This window comes from Perca fluviatilis, chromosome 22 (assembly GCF_010015445.1).
Source record: "Perca fluviatilis chromosome 22, GENO_Pfluv_1.0, whole genome shotgun sequence".
Lineage (NCBI taxonomy): Eukaryota > Metazoa > Chordata > Actinopteri > Perciformes > Percidae > Perca > Perca fluviatilis.
The window spans coordinates 12,212,594-12,232,887 of record NC_053133.1 but is presented as its reverse complement, the minus strand read 5'-3'; the positions used below and the strand labels follow the sequence as shown (position 1 = coordinate 12,232,887).

At 40.5% G+C, this 20,294-nt stretch overlaps 1 protein-coding gene across 3 annotated transcripts in view; it reads right to left on the bottom strand.

Annotated features, from left to right (window-relative positions):
• Positions 1 to 15,734: 15,734 nt before the first annotated feature.
• Positions 15,735 to 20,294, bottom strand: part of zfhx4 (zinc finger homeobox 4) — an 86,765-nt gene continuing 82,205 nt past the window's right edge. For all 3 annotated transcript variants that reach the window (XM_039789690.1, XM_039789689.1, XM_039789692.1), the window contains exon 12: positions 15,735 to 20,079. In XM_039789690.1, coding sequence (XP_039645624.1) covers positions 18,509 to 20,079 — 1,571 coding nt within the window. In that variant the 3' untranslated portion in view covers positions 15,735 to 18,508. The remainder of the gene's footprint in view (positions 20,080 to 20,294) is intronic.

The following is a 20,294-nucleotide window of genomic DNA, read 5'->3' as shown; positions in this document are numbered from 1 at the left end:
TAATTGGAACAGAGCCCTTGGCTCGCAGATAATAATAAGGAAAGTACAATAGCTTTGATTCGTACATGCATATTTTTCTCTGAGAAAGAATGTTATCATTTAAGCTTATGCCTGGCTTTTACCTCTTCATTTGAAATGGCTAGAAGGACTCCCAAAGCCCTGTGCATCACTAATGAAATTAAAGAGTAAAAACACCTTTTACACTTTTACACTTCAACAAAATTCCATCTCTGATCCGTTTGCTCACGGTAAAAGCTTTTACCTACTTTTCAACAAGTAAGGGAATTACACCCCTCTTGTAATGGGGAGATATTTCCAACCACTGACATCACTTTCAACGAGCGAATGACATTATTTTCATGCCAAGAAAAGATGAAACAAAAAATGCACCATTTATTTGTTGACACCTCAGAGGATTTTTGACACCTGTATATGTTTTTCTTGTGGCATGTCCAATATGTCAATAGGTTCTCTCAAGTATCTCTCATATTTCATCTATTCAATAAAAGACATGCCAAACATAAAACACCAAAATTCCTCCAAGGTAGTGAAATCCTAGGTGTGCTTGAGTTCAGGGCTGCAGCAGGTACCGGTGTTATGAGAGTTCTTTCAACACCTGCCGGGCTTTGGATACCACCGGGCCCAATTATCTTAGTCTGCCTCCTCTTCTTAACCACCTCTTCAGTCTAACAGGTCAGGGGGACAATCAATCACTCCTAAAATAAGGAAGTAATTTCCTGAGCTTTTATCGTGGTGTTGAGGATTTGTCTGGTTGCATTTCACACCTTGAGAGAAGATGGAGCGGCACTGGTTTGGGAATATACAGAATCTGGCCTTTCCTTCTTTGTTCTCAAGACCCAGGATAATTTGGGATCTATATAGGTTCTATATGTTCACCTCAATATGTGTAGTTTGGAATAGCAAATACAAAGATCAAGAAAAATACAGTAAAAAGTCCTGTGTCTCATGATACACGTCAATAAAGGTTATGCTACTGTATAACTTTAAAAAAAAAAGTTGAAATGTAGGCTGTATCCTCCTCCACATCAGAAACAAAGATATCCCTGACAACATGCACACAGTCAGTCACAGATGTCGAGGGCAGATTCATATAAACTCAATATTATATATCTTGTTACACTGCATATAGTTTTGCATTGGCAGAACTTCCTCCACAGCGCCGCGGAGGAGGGTCTGGCTATTCCACACAGCATTCCGGGATGGGAGAAAAACGTGCTCTGTTTTATCGCCATTTCTTTAAATCAATGCCAATCGTCTTGGGCGGTGCCAAGCGCTGGACGGAGCAAAATAGCTTCATTCAGAAGATGTGTACGTTCAAAAGTAGTTTTAGTCGTGCGAGAAAACTCAGATTGGACAGATAGTCTAGCTAGCTGTCTGGATTTACCCTGCAGAGATCTGAGGAGCACTTAACCATAGTCCTCATAAATCAACCAGAGTTTAAAATTACAAAACAAAATAAGCCGAAGGTAACGGACATCCGGCCGAAAAGAGGGACATCTGGCAAAATTTTCGTTGGTACTGGCGCAATCCCAGAAGTGGAACGTCATGGATATAGACTATACTGCATAGGTATTTATTTATTTATCCACCTTTGTTTTATTTGGTGGATTGTTATTTTTATCAACTTGTGTTATGTTGTAATTAGTTATAGTTTTGTCAGGTTTCACAAAATGGCGGCCAAGGATCCAACAGCATGACAATAAGACAGAATTGCAAGAAAAGTTCAGTTTACTTACCAGAGTTTAGACAGGGTCAAACTGGGAAATCTGATACACAGGCAAACAAAACCGAAGAGGAGCAGGCAGAATCCAAGGCCCATAAACAGGCAAGCAAGGCCAGAACAGGCAAATACAGACTAAGTAACACTGGAGAGCTTGGCAGTAACACACACGGCAATCTGGCAAAAAACTGAGGCAATGGGGCGGTAGGTTACATATACTGAGGGGCTGATTAGCTGATGAAGAGCAGGTGAGTATGGGTGGGGCAGGCCACGTGAATGGAATCAGCAGGTAATGAAAGAGGGAGTGGCAGAGTCTGAAATGACATGAGAGTTTTAGTTAGGCAAAAACAAGAAACAATGAAAAACTAAAGCCTGGCTGAAGTTGTGACAAGTATATATTAATATAATAGAGTTAATCTACTTTTTTATCTCTTTAATTGAATACATCTGATCTGAACATCACATTAAATGCTTTTTCTTTGTATATATTTTTCCCCTTCTCTGACTGAACATTAAATTACAGTGTTAACTGGACAAGTGGGGTATTTGAGACTGCATTAAATAAAATCGCCAAACAGACACCAGCAGAGTATTTTATATTTCACATCGTCTTACACTAACACAGGGCTAAAGAGATGGAAGCAAACTTTACCTGACCTGTCCTCTGATTGGATGTGCAAGGGCAGGAGTTGCGAGGGGATTGGACAAACGACCAGAGGGCATCATGGGGGATTATACACAGGTGTGTTGTGGTGCGCCTGGGGTTAGATCTGCCAAAGCAAAGCCTGTTTGGGTGTGTGTGTGCATCCTCCAGTCTGTGCGTGTGTTGAGCCATCTCAGTCCTCTTCCTACTGATGTCTAGAACAGACTAAATGAGCAGTAATCTGCACACATCCCTCCAGATGTCCCAGTGAATTTCCTGTGGCTTAAGGCGCCAGCTGAGCTCTTTGAAAGTTTTGATAACTTCTCCAAATGTGATTGAACCTCTGCTTGTTTAGGAATGTGGTGCAAGACACAATGTGCTTATTCCTATTTCCCCTCAAAGAGATGAAAAAGGAGGCATGCGCTTGGCTCCGGTACTAGTACACCTTTTGGTACAGTATAGTCTTATCCACGATGATTGTTAGAAATGGATGTTTGATGTGTGGTGTACAAACTGAACTTTCTTATAAACTTTTTTTGACATTGCACCATTTCCATCTGTTCACTGTAATTGAGGTTACTATAAAGATTATAAGGCAGTGTTTGTTCAAAACGTGCCGGTACTGAACAGGCCAATTGCTTGACCTCCGGTATTGCTGCTTGGAGCTTACTCCAGAATAATCCAAACAACTTCACCCTGGACACTGCACTTCCTTGGGTCCTGAGCAGTACACCTGCCATGACATAGTTGCGTCCCCTATGCTAGAGTAGGCACATATATGTCATTTGCTAACAGCTAGATATTTGGCACCAGGTTAATTCCAGGAACAAAAGCGTTCATTTCTAAAGTTACATACTGGTGCTTGAAACATTTGAGTTTACTACCATGTAACATTTCCGGTCTCTCTGTCTTCATCTGTTCTTGAATGTGCTGTAGCGAGCGACAGAGAGCGAGCTGTACCCAGCATGCTGTTCGGTGGTGTAACAGTTAATAAAGGGTCCATTATACACTCAATACACTACACAGTGTGTACATTAAGCCAGAGATCTTCAACAGGGGGTCCACGACCCCTAGGGGGTCCTCAGAGTCACTGCAGGGGGGCCTCCAAATTATTGTCAATTTTTGAAAGTTTTTTCAAAAATGAAAATGTCTTAACATAATTCCAACATATTATTAGCAAATATAAATCCCCACTGATGATAGGCTTACTGGCCTATATGTAAGGTAGTCACTAAGATAGTCACACACAAATATAGTTAATTAAGGATTCACTGTGCCGCATGTATGTGTAACACTGAAAGATGATTTTTAAAATCATGTCAACAATTCATATTTTAATAGCTTAGTATTCTATGCAAAAAAAGGCTTTAGGCTGCCCTACACGTTATTGTATGCCCAGTTTAATATGCAACTTCATTTTATACAATACGGGGTCCCTGCTCCATCTCTCTTTCATTTAAGAAGTCCTTGGCTTAATAAAACGACCCCCGCATTAAGCACTAGTAATAAATATGTCCCGTGGATCTCAAGAGCTCGCACTCAACACTGCACTTCCTTGTGTCCTCAGCAAAACTTCCGTCAAGTGTGAAATCAATCGTTAAACGGTTGTCGAGAAAGCCGAAGGACAGACAGACAGACCATGTTTAGTTAGATAAATATCAGAATGATCACCTTTGTTTTTTGTCTCCAGTTTCATTATGCACAGATTAGATGTGATGTAACGTGCCATTTCTTTTTGAACTAACAATATGTTGTATAGATATTTAATTTTATATTGTTGGAGCTCAAGCTATAAACTAATTTCCATAAATATTGTTATGGGGTGGGTGGGGAGCCTGTGATCATTGTGCAATTAACCAGAAGTTGTCAGCAACAACAGAGGAAGATAGTGGAGTAGAACAGAGATTTATTCCCCGTCATCTGTCAATCAATGCTACTACAAGGCCTTCAATCCTCACAAGCAACCAAATACAAGCAGACGCATGAGTGGCATGGATATTTAATAATGTCCTTGACTAGCATTACTTCAATTCATTGACTAAATCTAATATTTCAAATCTGATAGCCAAGTTAAGAACAAAAATATGTAAGAATGTAAAACAAAAACACAATAATAGCTGTGGATGGAACAATTTTTCAATAACGCAGCCTCACGTGGGCATAGAGAGAAGCATCCACCCTGCATGTAAAGATAATATGAAGTTTCTGTTGGGGAAAGGTAACAAGAGGAATTTGTAAATTACATGTGTAGGCAACACACTGAACAATGAGAACAGCAGGCAGAAAAAGCCTAACCCTGTTAAGTATGAGGCTGCCGGGTAATGACAATGCATTTGTGCATTTCAGCATCTTGGAATCTGCGGCTTGGCGGGGAAGAAAGAAATATAATTTGTGTGGTTGCCATGGATACCTGTGTGTGAAGGTTTTACTGCGAGTCTCGACTCCTCTAGGAGATCAGTGAACCGCATGTGTCAACCAGCATTAACCTGCTCAGTCCAACAGATGCACAGAGACACACATGCACAAGAAAGAATAATAAACACACACAAACATGCACTCATCTCAGTACAAACTCAACGGCAGCCTCTAAACACACAAACACAACTTGTGAGTAGAGCTACACATTGTCAGAGCTGATATACTCTTGAATGAACACGGTGCTGTACCCTGAAGAAAAAACTTTATGATTATGCTGTTGTTCTGTTGTACTACATGAGGTCTGAGCCTCCACCGTGGAGTTGGTGCTTTCCAAACAGACAAAGTCCTACCTTCTAGACTCAGATACTGTTTCTGTATGTGGTGCTGTCTAATTTTCTCTGCTGTAACGCTCTTAATAATCATCAGCTGTAATTTTGTAATTTCTGTGTGAGGTTAAGATATGATTTTTTAGAGACAGACAATTCATGTGTGGTGCCACAGCTTATCACGTAGAGCAGTAAGGCAGGGTTAGAGGATTGTTCCAAATGGGACTATGTCAACTAAATGATTCATTTATATTCCTGCAGCACCCACCAAATTAATATATATGCATGCTATAACTGACCCTGTTCGAGCAGGGTCAAGTATATTGTCGCATAATAGACAAAATGCAGCCTGTGCCTGTTAGTCCGGGCATTACGTTATGCTGGTTTCTTTACACAATTTCAGCTAAATCCCTGAAATAAAAGTAATTTTTTGTAATCATCAGCTCTTCAAGATTACGACATAAATTGAGGCCCCATATTTCCTGAAATTCTAACCAAGAATCAGTTCTCTGGCATTTTCAAAGTCTCTGTTTTCATCCTCTTCACAAACATGCCAGACTTTTCTCTGTAGGGCCCCTAACTGACACTCTGGGCTCGTTGTCAAGTATTATGCTCTCAAGTGTTTGTGCTTGTCTTCTGCGCCAAGCTGTTGGAGTCCTCTCTGCCCCATCCACAACATTCAGCAGTCATATCTCTGGTTGTCTATCTAGGAGCCCGGCGTGTTTTCCCTCAAAGTCAAATTAAAAAGGTATGCCAGAAAAGAGAGCGTATCTGCAATTCAGAACACATTTTTTCTATCAGACAGGAGATATATTGCCGACTAAGTATTGTCAGATGTTGGCAAATTCCACATATTTTTCATATCCGGCCCCCTGAAACTTGGGGCCGCTTCAAGACTCGAGGCACATCATCGACAAAGACTCAGTTTGACCTTAGGAGCACAAGCAGAAATCAACCAAATATCCATTCTGTTTTCGACGAAAATATTTTCTCTGATATAAATGCAATATCACCGGCCATAAATCATTTAGAAATTCATTTGGAAATCATTTGAAAAACACATTTATTTGCGGGGTGTTCATCAATAAACGCAGCTCCTGCGGAACGTTTTATTTATATATTCATGCATTCAATAGATTCATTTATTCATGTATTCACTCATTCACAAGGCCTAGTGAGTGGCTATGCGTCAGGCCCCTGTGTGTGTGCGTTTATGTGTGTGTGTGTGTGTGTGTGTGTGAGTGTGTGGGGGTGACCTGCGGCATAGTCCTGCTATGCTGCGGGCTAGTGCTGTTCCCCAGGGGGCTCTCATCTTTTACTGAGCCCTGACAGAAGATGGAGGCTGGGAGAGGGGTCCGCTGCATTAAAAAGCCTTTACCTAGCTCTGATTTATCACCCCTGCCTCACATATACACACACACACACACACACACACACACACACACACACACACACACACAATTACACGTGCACAAAAACCTGCCTGCCAACCCCACGCCATCTCACCATTCCTCGCCGCAGCTCGACTCTACACTCTATCAAACACACAGACATATAGATGCATGCACGCACCCCTCACACACACAAAAAAAATACAACACACACACACACACACACACACACACACACACACACACACACACACACACACTCAAACAGACACACATTCACACACCATCAAACATATACTCGTTCCATCATAAGATGGCTGCCTCGGAGAAAGAGTGAGGGAACGAGGCGCCGCACTGCACCGCAGTGGTGATTTTGCATTTTAATGGTAACCCTCCTCTCTTCCCTTCACCCCTCTTTCCCCTCAGTTGGTAATTCTTGTGTGTCGCAGGCAGGCAGGCAGGCAGGCAGGCGGCAAGCCACCGGCTACCTCACCACAGGAAGACAGAGCAACACAATTACAGGACAGCATTTCCTGGGTACGTCACTTGCAAATGGCTGCATTTGAATGTGACAGTTACTGAGGAGGTGAGGGAGGGGACCAGGGAAAGATTGGTATTTGGGTGTATGTGTGCGTGTGTGTGGAAGGAATTAGATTATGCCACCACAAGAAGCATGGACAGCCCCAGCATAGGTTATACTATATGAACCTTTAATTTCACATGAAGATACCCCCACCCCTCACTCACACACAAAGGAAAAGAAAATTAAACTCACAAAATTCTAATTCAAAGCTACATGCGTGGATCCGAATCTGAGACATGGATAAAGGTGAACATTGTTTTTTAAAATGCATCACAGCAAATACAAAGACACACACACACACACACACACACACACACACACACACATGGCTGTCAACAGCATACGCAGGAAGAACACAGCACTTTGTCCTTGAGAAAGTCCAAGACTTGGTAATCATATTCATTCATTCATTCATACATATGGGTGGAATACATTTGCTCCATCTTCGCTCGAGTTATTGCATGAGTGCTGATAAAAACTGGGAGGAAAAAGACACAGGGAATGAATTTAATCTCTGAATAAAAAACCTTTATTTATTACATACATTAATACAGTTGACTGTGCAAGAAGTCATATGTTTAGCATTTTAACTTTTGTCTTCACTAAATAAAGTATTTTATTCCACCTGTATCCAGTAATGATACACCAGGTTAAATCAAGGACTTCTTTTGCATGAGACTGGACAGCATGTTTTTGGTCATGAACAGTACGGGACACAATTTTACTGGTCATTATTCAATAATTACATTATTTTGAAAAATATATAAAACTAATTATGTTCATTAATTATTGAGTGGTTGTTAACACATGCAAACTCTTATTTTTAGCTGTGGCTCAGATCTACAAAATGTAGTTTCAAAGCAATATCCAAACTAGATTATAACAGTTGTTTCTGCCTTTAAGATTGGTTTTGTAATTATATGATTATTAAAGACATTCATATGACTTTCATGAGAAATAAATAATTTTGTGCATTTGTTGTGTCTATCTGTGCTGAAGGGTATCATGTCTCTGTGGCGGGCGAGGGCGACACCAGAGCAGTACATTAAAGATTTTGGGAACTGGTGAAGAGGTCAAGAGAGTTGGAACATAATGGTAAAATGAAGGCCTCTTTCATTTTCTAGCAAGTCTTGTCTGTAAATGCTAAATGCTACCTTATATGCTGGAATAATAACGTAAGAAAGCTTCTCCTCCATCAAGAGTGTGTGTAGTACTACACGCGTGTGTAGAAGAAGAGGAAGAGGAGAGATTGCTGGTAATGGAATCATTTCTCACCTCTTCTAATAGAGGTTGCTGGTGTTATATATATATATAATAACACTTTTAGGGCTGAAAATGGGAATAATTCCTTTGTTTAACTAGTTTACAGTTAGATGTTCAGGATCTGTGTGTGTGTGTGTGTGTGGGGGGGGGTGTTTGTTTTTTTTTTTTTGTGTGTGTGTGTGTGTTGGGGTTGGTTTTTTTTGGGGGGTTTGGGTTGTGTTTTGTTTTGGGGGTTTGTTTTTTTTTTTTTTTGTTTGTGGTGGTTTTTTTGTTTTTTTTTTTTTTTTTTTTTTTTTGTTTTTTTTTTTTTTTTTTTTTTTTTTTTTTTTTTTTTTTTTTTTTTTTTTTTTTTTTTTTTTTTTTTGTTTGTTTTTTGGTTTTTTGTTTGGTGGTGGGGGGTTATGTGAAGGCTGCTGCAAAGTGTTGCCTCTGAGGGGGGGGGGGGGGGGCTGGTGCGCTGTTGCCTCTGAAACCATAATTCATTGTTGGGAATGCTACAATCTAGATTACATCTCTTGCAGCTTAAAAGAGTATTTTCCCTATAAACAGCAATCTACGGCTCATAAAAATTAATTCTTCTTCAGCATAAACAACCCCCTTGTCCTCTAAACCCCTGCATATGCGTGTGTGTGTGTATATATGTGTGTATACATGTATTGGTTCGCATGGCATAAACAATCCCCTACTCCTGTCAGGAACACAGAGTGATCCATCAGTTACTCCACAGAAAACCAATTTCACTGGAGATGTTCAGTTTTCACAGACACACACCTCGCAGAGAGAGAGACAGAGAGAGAGCGAGAGAGGTTGAAAAGAGAGAAAGACACACACATTGAGGAAGATAAAGAAAGAGGCAAAAGAATGGCGAGGAAATTGAACAGAGAAGAGAAGGAAACATGAAGCAAAATTGAAAGGGAAGGATGGGGGGAATAAGAGAAAATGAGAAAAACCCTTCTTGCTGTGTTTAATAGGACACACTGTTATTTGCTGTCTCATCAGTTCAGTACAGTACGTAAAATCCGTTCAACTGATGCCCTACACTCATGTGCACTAGGAGTTGACACATATGCCTGTCAAACAGGCTTTATGTGACTGCCAAAAAAAAGGCAGTAGTTTCTATACAGTGGTGTTTGTAATAAAAAAAAAAGGAATATGAGGAGCAAGGCATGCCGCGTTTTGCCGTGTTGAAGCGGGCAAATGACAACATAATTACAGAGTTATCTCATAACATGTGATTAAACAAACAATGCATGTCGTTTGCTGAATTAGGGTGTTGCATGTGTTTCATGCTCATGGGCAGGAAAAGGAAGTGGATCCATGCATATATGTGAGCGTATGTGGGCACACGTAGACAAAGCCAGACAGATATATTGTATGCAGACAAACAGGCAATGGACAGCAGGCTAATGTATCTTTGTAGTAATGGGCTTAAGTAAAAAAAAAAACAAGATGAGAAAGGCCTTCATTTTAGAGGAGCTGCATTGCTACTAATGACTAGAGGGCCTCCAACTGCCATCTCAGCCTATTATAACTTAGAGATGGCTCTTCTGTGTTTTTAAAGATGAATGCAAATTAAAAAGCATTAGGCTACATTCATTTGCAGTCTTTGGCATATAGGCCACTTTTGGTCCGAGGGCCACTTAAGGCTGCCTTATTTCTTCAAATGACCTTGAAATCAAAGTCAGAGCAATTTTTAATGATTTAGAGGGCTCTTAAAGACTCGAAAGGAAAAGCAATACAGGGCCTCATTAAAATTTTCATTTAAACATTAAAAAAGCTTTTTGTTACAAATGTTCCTGCCAGGATGCTGAGTTGATACACAAAGCGGGCCGTAAGAATGCCCAGCATCTGAGCAAATTTGATGTCAATGCATCTCCTCATCCCTTCATCAGTGATTCTATAAATTACAAGGCATGCTTATTTGGCTGCTTTATAATTTTCCTTGCGAGGCTTGGACTTGTGTGTGTGATAAATGACGAGCTGTGGAGCATTGTGATTTGGTGCAGGGCCTGTGAATGACCTGGGGAATGCAGCATGTCACCTTATATTTAGCTTCTATTTCCTCACCGCCTGCTCTTCCGCTGCACATGGTATGATTTCAGCTTGTGAGTGTATGTGTGTGTACGGGAACATAGAGTGAGACATATCCCATCACCCCCTAAAATTCCTTCATTCCCTCCTCCATTGCTCACTTATTTCCCCAACGACTCAGCGCGCCTTGTAAAAACCTTAGCCTGGCTGCTCAGCGCCCTTTAAAATGTAAAGCAATATTACGAAGCCTGACACTTTGATCTCTGTTACTATGGTATTGTTTCAGGGGTCCGTTGAATATAAAGAAAGCTGTGGCTGTCCTGAGTTAAATGGGTGTGTGCCAGGATATTCACTTTACACGTTGTTTTACACTGTAGGAAAATATGTAAGAAACTGATGAGAGAACTGTAATATTGTTTATTTGTTACAGGTGTTAAGTTATTATAAATGCCAAAAAAAGAGAGAACGTATTTTTCAGTTTTTGGCATGCGGATACAGAACCTCCGTAACTTTACCTCTCGTGTGTTTAGTTATTTACAGCCCTGACAACAAAAAGCCTTGAACTGTTCTGCAAACTACACAGCACCCTTTGTGTCACAGGCAAAACAGGAAATCAGGCTTTTGTCCGCTCGAGATGGCATCAAAAAACACCTTGTTTCATCTGTCTTAAGCAATCCCATCTTGACGCCTTCACACGTCCCCATGTGGGGCTGTGCCGCTCCTCAGAACAGATTGGGAAACAGCACAAACGATCTGCCGGGGAAGTCCCAGCGGGCTGCCATAACATGCTCGTTTGCCAACGTACCTCTGTTGCACAGAGCCCATGTTTGATTTCTCTCAGGTCGCCCCTCCTTTTCTTTCTCTCCTGCTCTCACTCTCACTTCACTTCTATCACATGCTCATTTTGCTGTCTGTATCACCTACTTTTTTCTCTCTTTCAAGTTCTCTCTGTCCCTGACACTCAGGTTCTGTCAGCCTGTTGGCCTGTCTGTCTGCGTCTCTTTTTCTCTCGGGCCTGCCTCTCTTTCTTTTCTCTTCCTCACACCTCCTCCTCCTTCTCTTTCGCTTTAAGATACGTGTTAGTTGGTTGTGTGTCTTGTAGAAATGCCAGCAGTGATTGTATCCTTCATCCAATGCAATGATAAGGCAGGTGCACTCCTGCCCCTCCATTTTCCTCACCTTCCTTCTCTCCTTTTGTACCTCAGAAATTAGGTATTGCAGCAGCAAGGACTAAAAGCAGGCCAAAAGGATATATATATATATATATATATATATATATATATATATATATATATATATATATATATATATATATATATATATATAAAAGATTAGATTGCCTTTTTCATAATGTTAGTTTGTGTGTGGTCATTGTTGACGCCTGGGTAAATCCAGAAAGAAATGCTGTTAATGTTTATTTCCCATCTTAAAGGATGCATCACTACAACAATTGTACTTTTGTTGCCTATTGCTGTGTCCTCTTCCCCACTGATGCAGTGCTGCCAACTGCACAAACAATATTTATCTCCTCATTTACTAAAAAAGCACACAGAATTTCCTCGGGGACGGGAGGGGGGGGTGGGGTGGGGCGGGGGGGGGCGGGGGGTAAAAAGTAGCAAAGTTTTGCAGAATCAGTTGTTGGATGAGTTTAAAAAGTTGCATTACACCTGTTAGCAGAAAAAACAACAGGTTCTGCTTTGGTGCATACCCCTAAATACAGCCAGCAATAAATAATAAGATTTCATGTTGAGTATTTGTGCACGGGGGACAATGGTTTCCTGATTTCTCAGGTGTAATGCTTTTGTGGATGAATCGCAGGTGTAGGAGATATTGGGATGGAACACAGGTGTCGGAGTTATTTCTGGTCTGTGCCGTTAATCACCAACCTGAAGCTGAAATATGGCTTGCATTTTAGTGGTTTTAAAATAGAGTTCCCTTGCCGGCATATACTTAGGTAGAGAAATAATAATAATAAGGGCAAGATAAAGTCAAGAGACTTTGAGAATGTTTCATTTGAATGTCTGCTGCAAAATGTGTTCTGTTTTTATCAGCAAATGTGGGCTCAAAGTCTGTAAGATAATAGAAACTAAAAAGGATCTGATGATGTCTGCCTGATAGCAATAATTTGACAGTTTCAATTCCTGTGCAGCAATCAGGGCACTGATGTAAGGAGCTGATTAATAACTAACTTCGCCAATCCCTGTTAAAGGATTTTATGTGCAAATGCAGCCTTCTAAGTAAGTAGAACAAATAAGCGAGGATAAGCAAAGTCCTTTTTTACCTCACAAAACAGCTTCACTTTTTTGTTGGAATTCAAATCAACATAGAGACATGTTCAATGCCTCTATGTTGATTTGAATTCCATAGATGAACGGATACATTAACATATTGTAAATAAACAGAAACACAAGACATTGTCCTAAAACGTGCTCTGCTTTTCTTATTTTCTGTTTGGATTCATTTCTATGATGGCCCCAAGAAGAGTCAGAATGTGACAAAGGTTTACATTAGAAACAGACTGTTTAAATATCTGATTATAAGCTGTTTATCCTCGTTAAATGATGACAACATAGTAACGCCAATACGCAAGTGGCCTCAGATGTGATGTTGGTCAATATCTATTGACAGACAAATCACTGTTGTTGTTCTTTCGTTTCGTCATTGTCCAGGCCCAATGCATGAGGGGCTAAACTGGGAGTGAATGTGATTGGATTTTCAGTCTCCGTCATTAAATTCCCATGCGGGGAATACTAATTCCAGTATTTAGTGCGGTGATGCTAGGGCTTGCTTTCATCTTAAACTGATTCCAGTCTAATTAGATTGGGCATGTGGGGGGTGGTGGATGTATCCGTCTGGACTAATCCCTGCCTCTCTGTCCCAAACATTGTATTATCCAGAGAAAATCCATTGGCTGCAGGCTATTCAAAGGCAGATCTGCCTGAACTGCAGCCTCTGTACTGTATCATCTGGAAAGCTGTGGCTAGGAGGGTGCACTGTGCAGTAAGGGTGGAACCTTATGGTCATGAGTGATGTATGGGTTGCAGAAAACGGCATTTAGAATTTACAGTAAACCTTTTATCGTGTATTCAGGGCAAGACCGCTCATGGCTGAGGCCTCTTTAGCAAAGCTGTTTCTGAACTACCACTCTCTTCAGAGGGGCTTTTTATTCTAGGACGGTGCAGTTAGGTTGCAAGACTGGGTGGCCCCCAACATACGGTCAGATCAAAATGACTCTTTTTTTCCAGTTTTATATTTTGTTTGACCTATAAACAGCAATTTCAGTAGATATGAGTCAGAATTGGCGAACAATAAACTTGTGTATACCCTTGTGTACACAAACACACACACACACACACACACACACACACACACACACACACACACACATTTACTGTGCATAGATCACCCTGTCATCCTGCTTGTGAATTACTGGCAGACCACAAGGAAAACGTGGAGTAAAGAGGTCCTTCTTCTAGGCGCTGAGAAGGCCAGAAAAATGAAAGGCCTTCAGCCATTGTTCTCCACAAAGGTCAAACGCAATTCAATCCCATAATATGGCGTTGGGGGAGGGGGGGGGGAGCCCTACCTCGGCAACCGCCTTCGCTTTAAGGGTGAGCAACAGGAAAGGGCCATTCAGCAGAACAGTTGCACCCTGTGAGCCAAGCACATTCGTCAAGGGCGAGGGGTGAAGTCAGAAGGGGGGAGAAAAAAGCTTTTTTTTAAGGCTTTTACATGTCGCGGCTGTTTCACTGCACACTGAAGTGTGTTAAGCGAAACAATAAAGGCCACAGCCGATTCTGCCGAAGTGAAAAGATCCTCATCTTCCCCTTCATTTTTGCTGCCCTTGTGAAATTTCATTAGGTGGATTTAACGACTTGTGAATGTCGGCTTTCTCCGTGACCCTGACACTGGTGGCGGACACGTCTCGCTGGCAGGGTGTGATGTATTGTGTTGAGGTTTTCCTGAGGTGCAATTTTTAATGTGACAGCATCTGTTGACCTCAGATCTAAAAAGTCACCCTCCTGTCTCACACTGACATGCATTTCGCTTCTTAATAGAATTTTAAGAGCAGTATATAGTCGGCAGCACAAAACACAATTTCTATCTATCTATCTATCTATCTGGAAATCTAGGTTAGAATATGATGTACTTTTGTCCTCACATACAGGATCACCAATCGTAGGTAATAACTTTAATCTTTTCTCTCTGTTGTGGCTGTACGTCTGTTTGTCATGATTTATTATTGTGGACATTTCCCTTTTAATGGCAGGGGTCTAGAGCTGCACCTGATCAAATCCAGATTAGCAGACACTTCCAAACATAATCTCCTGCATCTGTTGAGAGTCAGATTACCACAAATAGCATAATGACGGGAAATACCCATTATATGATTTAGAATTTTAGTCTGTCAGTGAGTGGAATGACAATTATAAGAGGGATGTTGAGGGATGTTGACACAATACATATTTTGTTAACAGTATGACATAGGCATACTTGAAAGTTTTGGGCAAAGACGTGCATTAATTTAAAGTGTAATACCGAAACTTCATTAAAAAAACATTGCACTAATACAACTGTTATTTACAGTGTACTAGTAAAACACCTTTATAAAACGGGTAGCTCAATTCAAGCAATCTGATTGGTTCATAGCTGCGATATAATAACCATATACAGCACCTATTATTTGAATTTTGCACAGTGCATTTCATGAAAAAAAACGTGACACTAACAAACTCATAGCTGGTGCCACAGAGGGAGGCCTTTCATCTGCACACACACTGCCATGACACAAAGCTGGTTTAAAATCAGCAATTCAGTATCCCTTCAAGTGTTGTTAAATTTAGACTATTTTTACTGCTTAACCTTGCCATCAGGGAACTGAAGCCATTGTCTATGCTCTCTTCAAAGCTACCAGCTATTGACAAAAACAGCAATTTTACCTGAGCTGCTCTTCTACCGCTGCCTTGATCGATTAGTTTGTTAACGTTATTGTGTGCCTTTCTTTAGTGTTAAGCAAAAGAAATAGCCTGTGCTAGCTGCCGCCTCGGTATGTGCAGCCAGCCAGCCCAGGAGGGCCTATTTTATTGTGAACATGATTGATTAATAAAAATCTATTTAAATTGGAATGTGATAATAACTTTCATATTGTCATACCCTCCTCTTTGCGTCATGCCGAACAACACCCCCAAATTTGATTAAGTATATTCTAAATTATTGTCAAATTGCCAATCAATCAGATGCGTGAGAAGTGAAAACTTGATGAAACGTCATAAGATAATAAGCTGAATGGAACATGGAAGAGTGAAAATGAAATAAAGAATTTTTGATGAGACCAAACTGGTTTGCAGATACAGTTTTTAATGTATCACAACAATGAGCAACAAACATACTTGATGAACTATTTCCAGAAGTTGTTCAAATACCATCTACAATAAACGTCATTTCAACTATGACAACAGGTCTGTGACAAAATAAAAAAAAGGTTTCAAAACCATGTTATTACCGTGATACGGTACAGTTGAGACCTCAAACAGTACAGTAACAAAAACTAATGCGACTACTCTCTATATATAAAACATCAATAACATTTTTGGTTTAGTTTATTTAAAGTTTTAGCCATAGGGGCTTCTTCTTATTAAAACCTCAGGGTGCATTTCCTATGTAACCCAGATGTTGAAGAGTACATATTGTGTAGGATATGATTGCGCCATGAAAATCCCTTTGACATCCAGAAGAACAATTCCAAATTCAACCTTTTGAAGGCTGTCCCCATAAACATGACACAATCCATCCATTTTTTTTTAAAAAGTTCTTTTTTTTTTTCTTTTTGGCTGCTGTGCAGTTGCAATATCTATGTACAGTTATATTGTTGGACCATCCTTTTTGTTGGTTTGTTAGCTTTTACCAGTCCTTGGTGTGGAAAGCGTCCTGTCTGATGCTAACATCTTAGCACATGATGCTAGCTGACAGTTCAGTCTTATAATGCTGAGCCACAAAGTGGGGAAAGGCAAAAAGCCAGAGTTGTGAAAGCCTTTGGAATCAGGACAGTCGCTCATGTTTGTACAATGGCAGAATTGCACCTTGGGAGGCCAGGATGTCTCTTATGAAACACAATCGAAAAGTGTCTTCAGGATTAAAGTAAATGTAAAAATACTAAAAATCCAAATAATGACAATTTAAAAGCTCACGCAGAAAATTAAAAACTGACATTTTGCTTTAAAACTTTGAAAAGAAAACACCTTTACAATAATAAAACAGAAGAGGAAATGTTACTTGATTCCATTGTTTGAAACAATAACTAAGCATGATTTGATTTAACCTGTCAAACAGTTGCATTACATGCTACTTGCTCATCTCAGAATAGGAAATACCAAAAGCAATACATTTTTGCATTTCTTCATATTAATAAATTTGTACCATGCACAGCCAACTACGAATATGTACAACAGCGTAGCTTTCTTTGTTCACAAGCCTTTTTCTTTCATACAAATAGCCTTCTGTTACTTTGGAATGAATCACATTGGTTTCAATTACCAAACTAGAAAGTGATTCGTTAAAAAATTTAACACCCTTTGACAGCTTTCACATTCTTAGTTCCACAGCAAAATAACAAAATTATATATATATAAAAAAAAGAAAATAGCAAAGCAAAGCAATTCATGGATCAGTATTTTGTCTGGTAGAAAGTTGAGAGAATTTATGGCAAGCAAAATAACATTACACAGTAGCAGCAAAACTTTGTAAGGTAATACTTTGCAATGTTGAAATCACTAAATGTGGAAAAAATTAAAATGTTGACTTTAACTGTAGATCATCAGAAGTGCCCAGAGAATTAATGGGAGGACGTCAACCTATGCACTAAATGGCTGCGTATAGGTGTAACACTGTTTTAAGTACATGAAAATGTTTTTAATATACAACAAAAATGCTGTTGTCCCCCTTTTAAAGCAGCATGTTTGCAAACTTATAGCAAATGATCATACCTTTTTTTAACATGTGACCAACTTGTACCTTAACAGTTTCAAGTATACAGTACTGCTTTCATGGATGCACCAATTGTTAAATAGGTCTCTAGATTGTTAGGCATCAATCCTGTAACAAATATGGACCAATATGCTGCTTCAATAGACAAATAATAATTAAAACACAAACATACATACAAACAGAAAAATTCTATTAAATTAACAAATGGCCTACTCAAAAAATAAAACGACAAATAAAAACAAAATAAGTGCACTATAGTCCAGACACAAGCAGGTACCGTAACAGTACAGCAATTCACAAATGAAAAATGTTATATTCACATAATCCGAGAGTCTATCAAAACTAGAGTTATTACCTCTTCAGAAAAGGGTGTGAGCAGAGGTAAAGTGAGAAGGTAAGAGTTGGCACAGATTAGTATATACTACAAGAAAAAAGGGGGTGGGAAATAGATACAGCTTGTTGTAATACAAACTGGCAAACACAGGGGCATCATACACATTTACTTCACCATTCTAAATTCCCTCAGTGGCAAAACCATACTGTCTTTGTAGGGCAAAACTAAAAGGATATGCACATCGTCCACTGTAACAGTAATATTGTCTCTTGGTACTCTATACACATCAAGGAAATGCGTCCGATAAAGCTTGACATGTTTTGGTTATAAGCCAAGTGTACCCAGGCTTGTTGCTGCTTTAACAAATGAGAAATGTTATGTTCTGACCTGAGAATTTAAAGCTACTGAATTACACCTATCTAAACTAAGAGAGATTCTCTTTGAGGGTTCTGGATCGTCATCCCATACAGTACATGCTAGCATTTGGAAAACAATCCAGCTGAGGTGCAATTTGCTATCGTGAGAGTTTTTGGCTTGAAACAAGCCCCCCCAAGGGAGCCTGTGGGATTTTTTTCCTACTCCATGTTTTTGTATACAATATAAGCTCAGTCAAGCATCTGCAACAGTTCTGTCCATAACAAAAATCAATCAATATCTTGCCAGCATATCAATATGGGAAAAACAATCCTGAGTCAATCATTTGGTACTGTAATTTTTTGGGTTAAGAGAAACTTTGGAACTGCAGTTTAAAAAGTCTTATTTTTTTCTTTAAGCAAGGGATCCTTTTGTCACTCCTACACACTGAACATATCCATTCTGATACTACTGAAGCTCGCGTCTAGGCCAGAGGCTGACTTAGCCTTGACTTCCAACGCGTTATCTAAGTCATCCAGCTTCTGGCTTAGCTCATTGTCAGACTCATCTGAACAACTCTCGGTGGGTAGTGAGGTTGGAACCCCTGAGGTGCTGCAGGAAGTTGAGGTAACCGTTGAAGGTGAGGAGAGGGGGGGGGGAGGAGAGGCAGACGGGGAGGAGGAAGCAGCTTTCCGGGCTGTGGTGGCCTGGAACAGGACATTTGGCCAGGACTTCATGGACAAGTGAGAGAGATGAGGAAAGGTGTTATTAGAAGAAGCTGCAGACTGCGAGGTAGATGTGGTGTTAGGAGTAGGGGAGCAGACAGAGTGAGGTAATAATCTAGTATGCTCTTTGGCATTTCTCATTGCTTGTTTGATTGTTTTCTCTTTGTGCAAGCTCGACTGAAGGTGTTGGCCAAGTGCTTCATTCCCGTTAACAACCACATTGCAGGCAACACAAGTGTAATTGCTCACTGCCTTTCGAAGCACTGTCTCTTGCAGGTCAGTAAAAGGATGTCCTAAGTAACAGAAGGACTTTTGATGACACACCACAGAATCTTCATCAGCAAAAATCATCTGGCACTTCCTGCATATAAACTCATGCTTGACGGACGGAACGATAAAAGCGTCTGGAAAATCCATGGTACTTTTGGTATTTGTTTTCGGTTCTTCTTTTGTGCTTTTTTTTGAAGAGCCTTTGTTTGTGTTCTCCTTAGCATCTATAGCTTCTTTTGGTTTGAAGGAATTAGTGGTGGTGCTCTGTATGCTCTGGGGTGTTTTCACATGGGTTGGTTTCTGTTGCTGCTTCTGTTGTTGTTTCTGCTGTTGCTCAAGTTGTTTCTGCTGCTGTTGTTGTTGCTTCTGCAGTGAATCCTGGAGGGACTGCTGGTACTGCTGGTACTGCTGCAGGAGGGCGGTTGGGGAGAGACCAGCGGCCATGGCAGCTTGTGGGACTGCTGCTGGGCCATATGGAAACAGGTTCTCCATTCCACACAGTGGTGGGAAGTAGCCCCCTGTTTGAACCCCTCTAGGAAGCTGGGGGGAGAAGCAGTTGGGAAATCCAGGTAGAAAGTAGGGCAGGAACTGCCCTCCCAAGAAAGAGTTGGGATCACTTGCGGCAAGAGCATTCTGAAGTGCCTGAAGCTGTGTGGCGTCTAGTTGAGTCTCACTTCCTGGTTTCCCTGGAGCTGGACATGGTTTCTCCCTTTTCTTGGCCATGCTGGGGGTCTCAGGGCGTGAGCCGCTCTCATTCTCTCTGTCCTTCACCTTCATCTGAGGTGGCTTGTTGCCTGGTTTCTTGCTGCTGTCTCTCTCTGAGTCTTTACCTTGCTGCTCTGTATGATTTACTGCTGCCAAAGGTGTGGAGGGAACAGGAGGAGGAAGAGTAGGTGGAGGAGGAGGAGGAGGAGTCTGCAGAAGAGTCTTGGTTGGGGTAGTGCTGAGAGACATGGCAGGAGAGGGGGTGGCTGGTGTAGGGAACCCAAGCATGCCAGCACCGGGAGACGCTAAAGCTGAAATACAGTGGTATATAAATATGGAAATATTCAATATTTAAATATTCAACCCCAAATCACTATGGAAATTTGTTTGCATGACAAGATAAAGATGCTTAATTTGTCACTGGCTGAGTCTTTATCTCTATTGTTTAGATTTTGTTATGGATCAAAACTGTCACATGCGCTTTATGGTAATTTCAATCTGCCAATATATTATAATATAAATATAC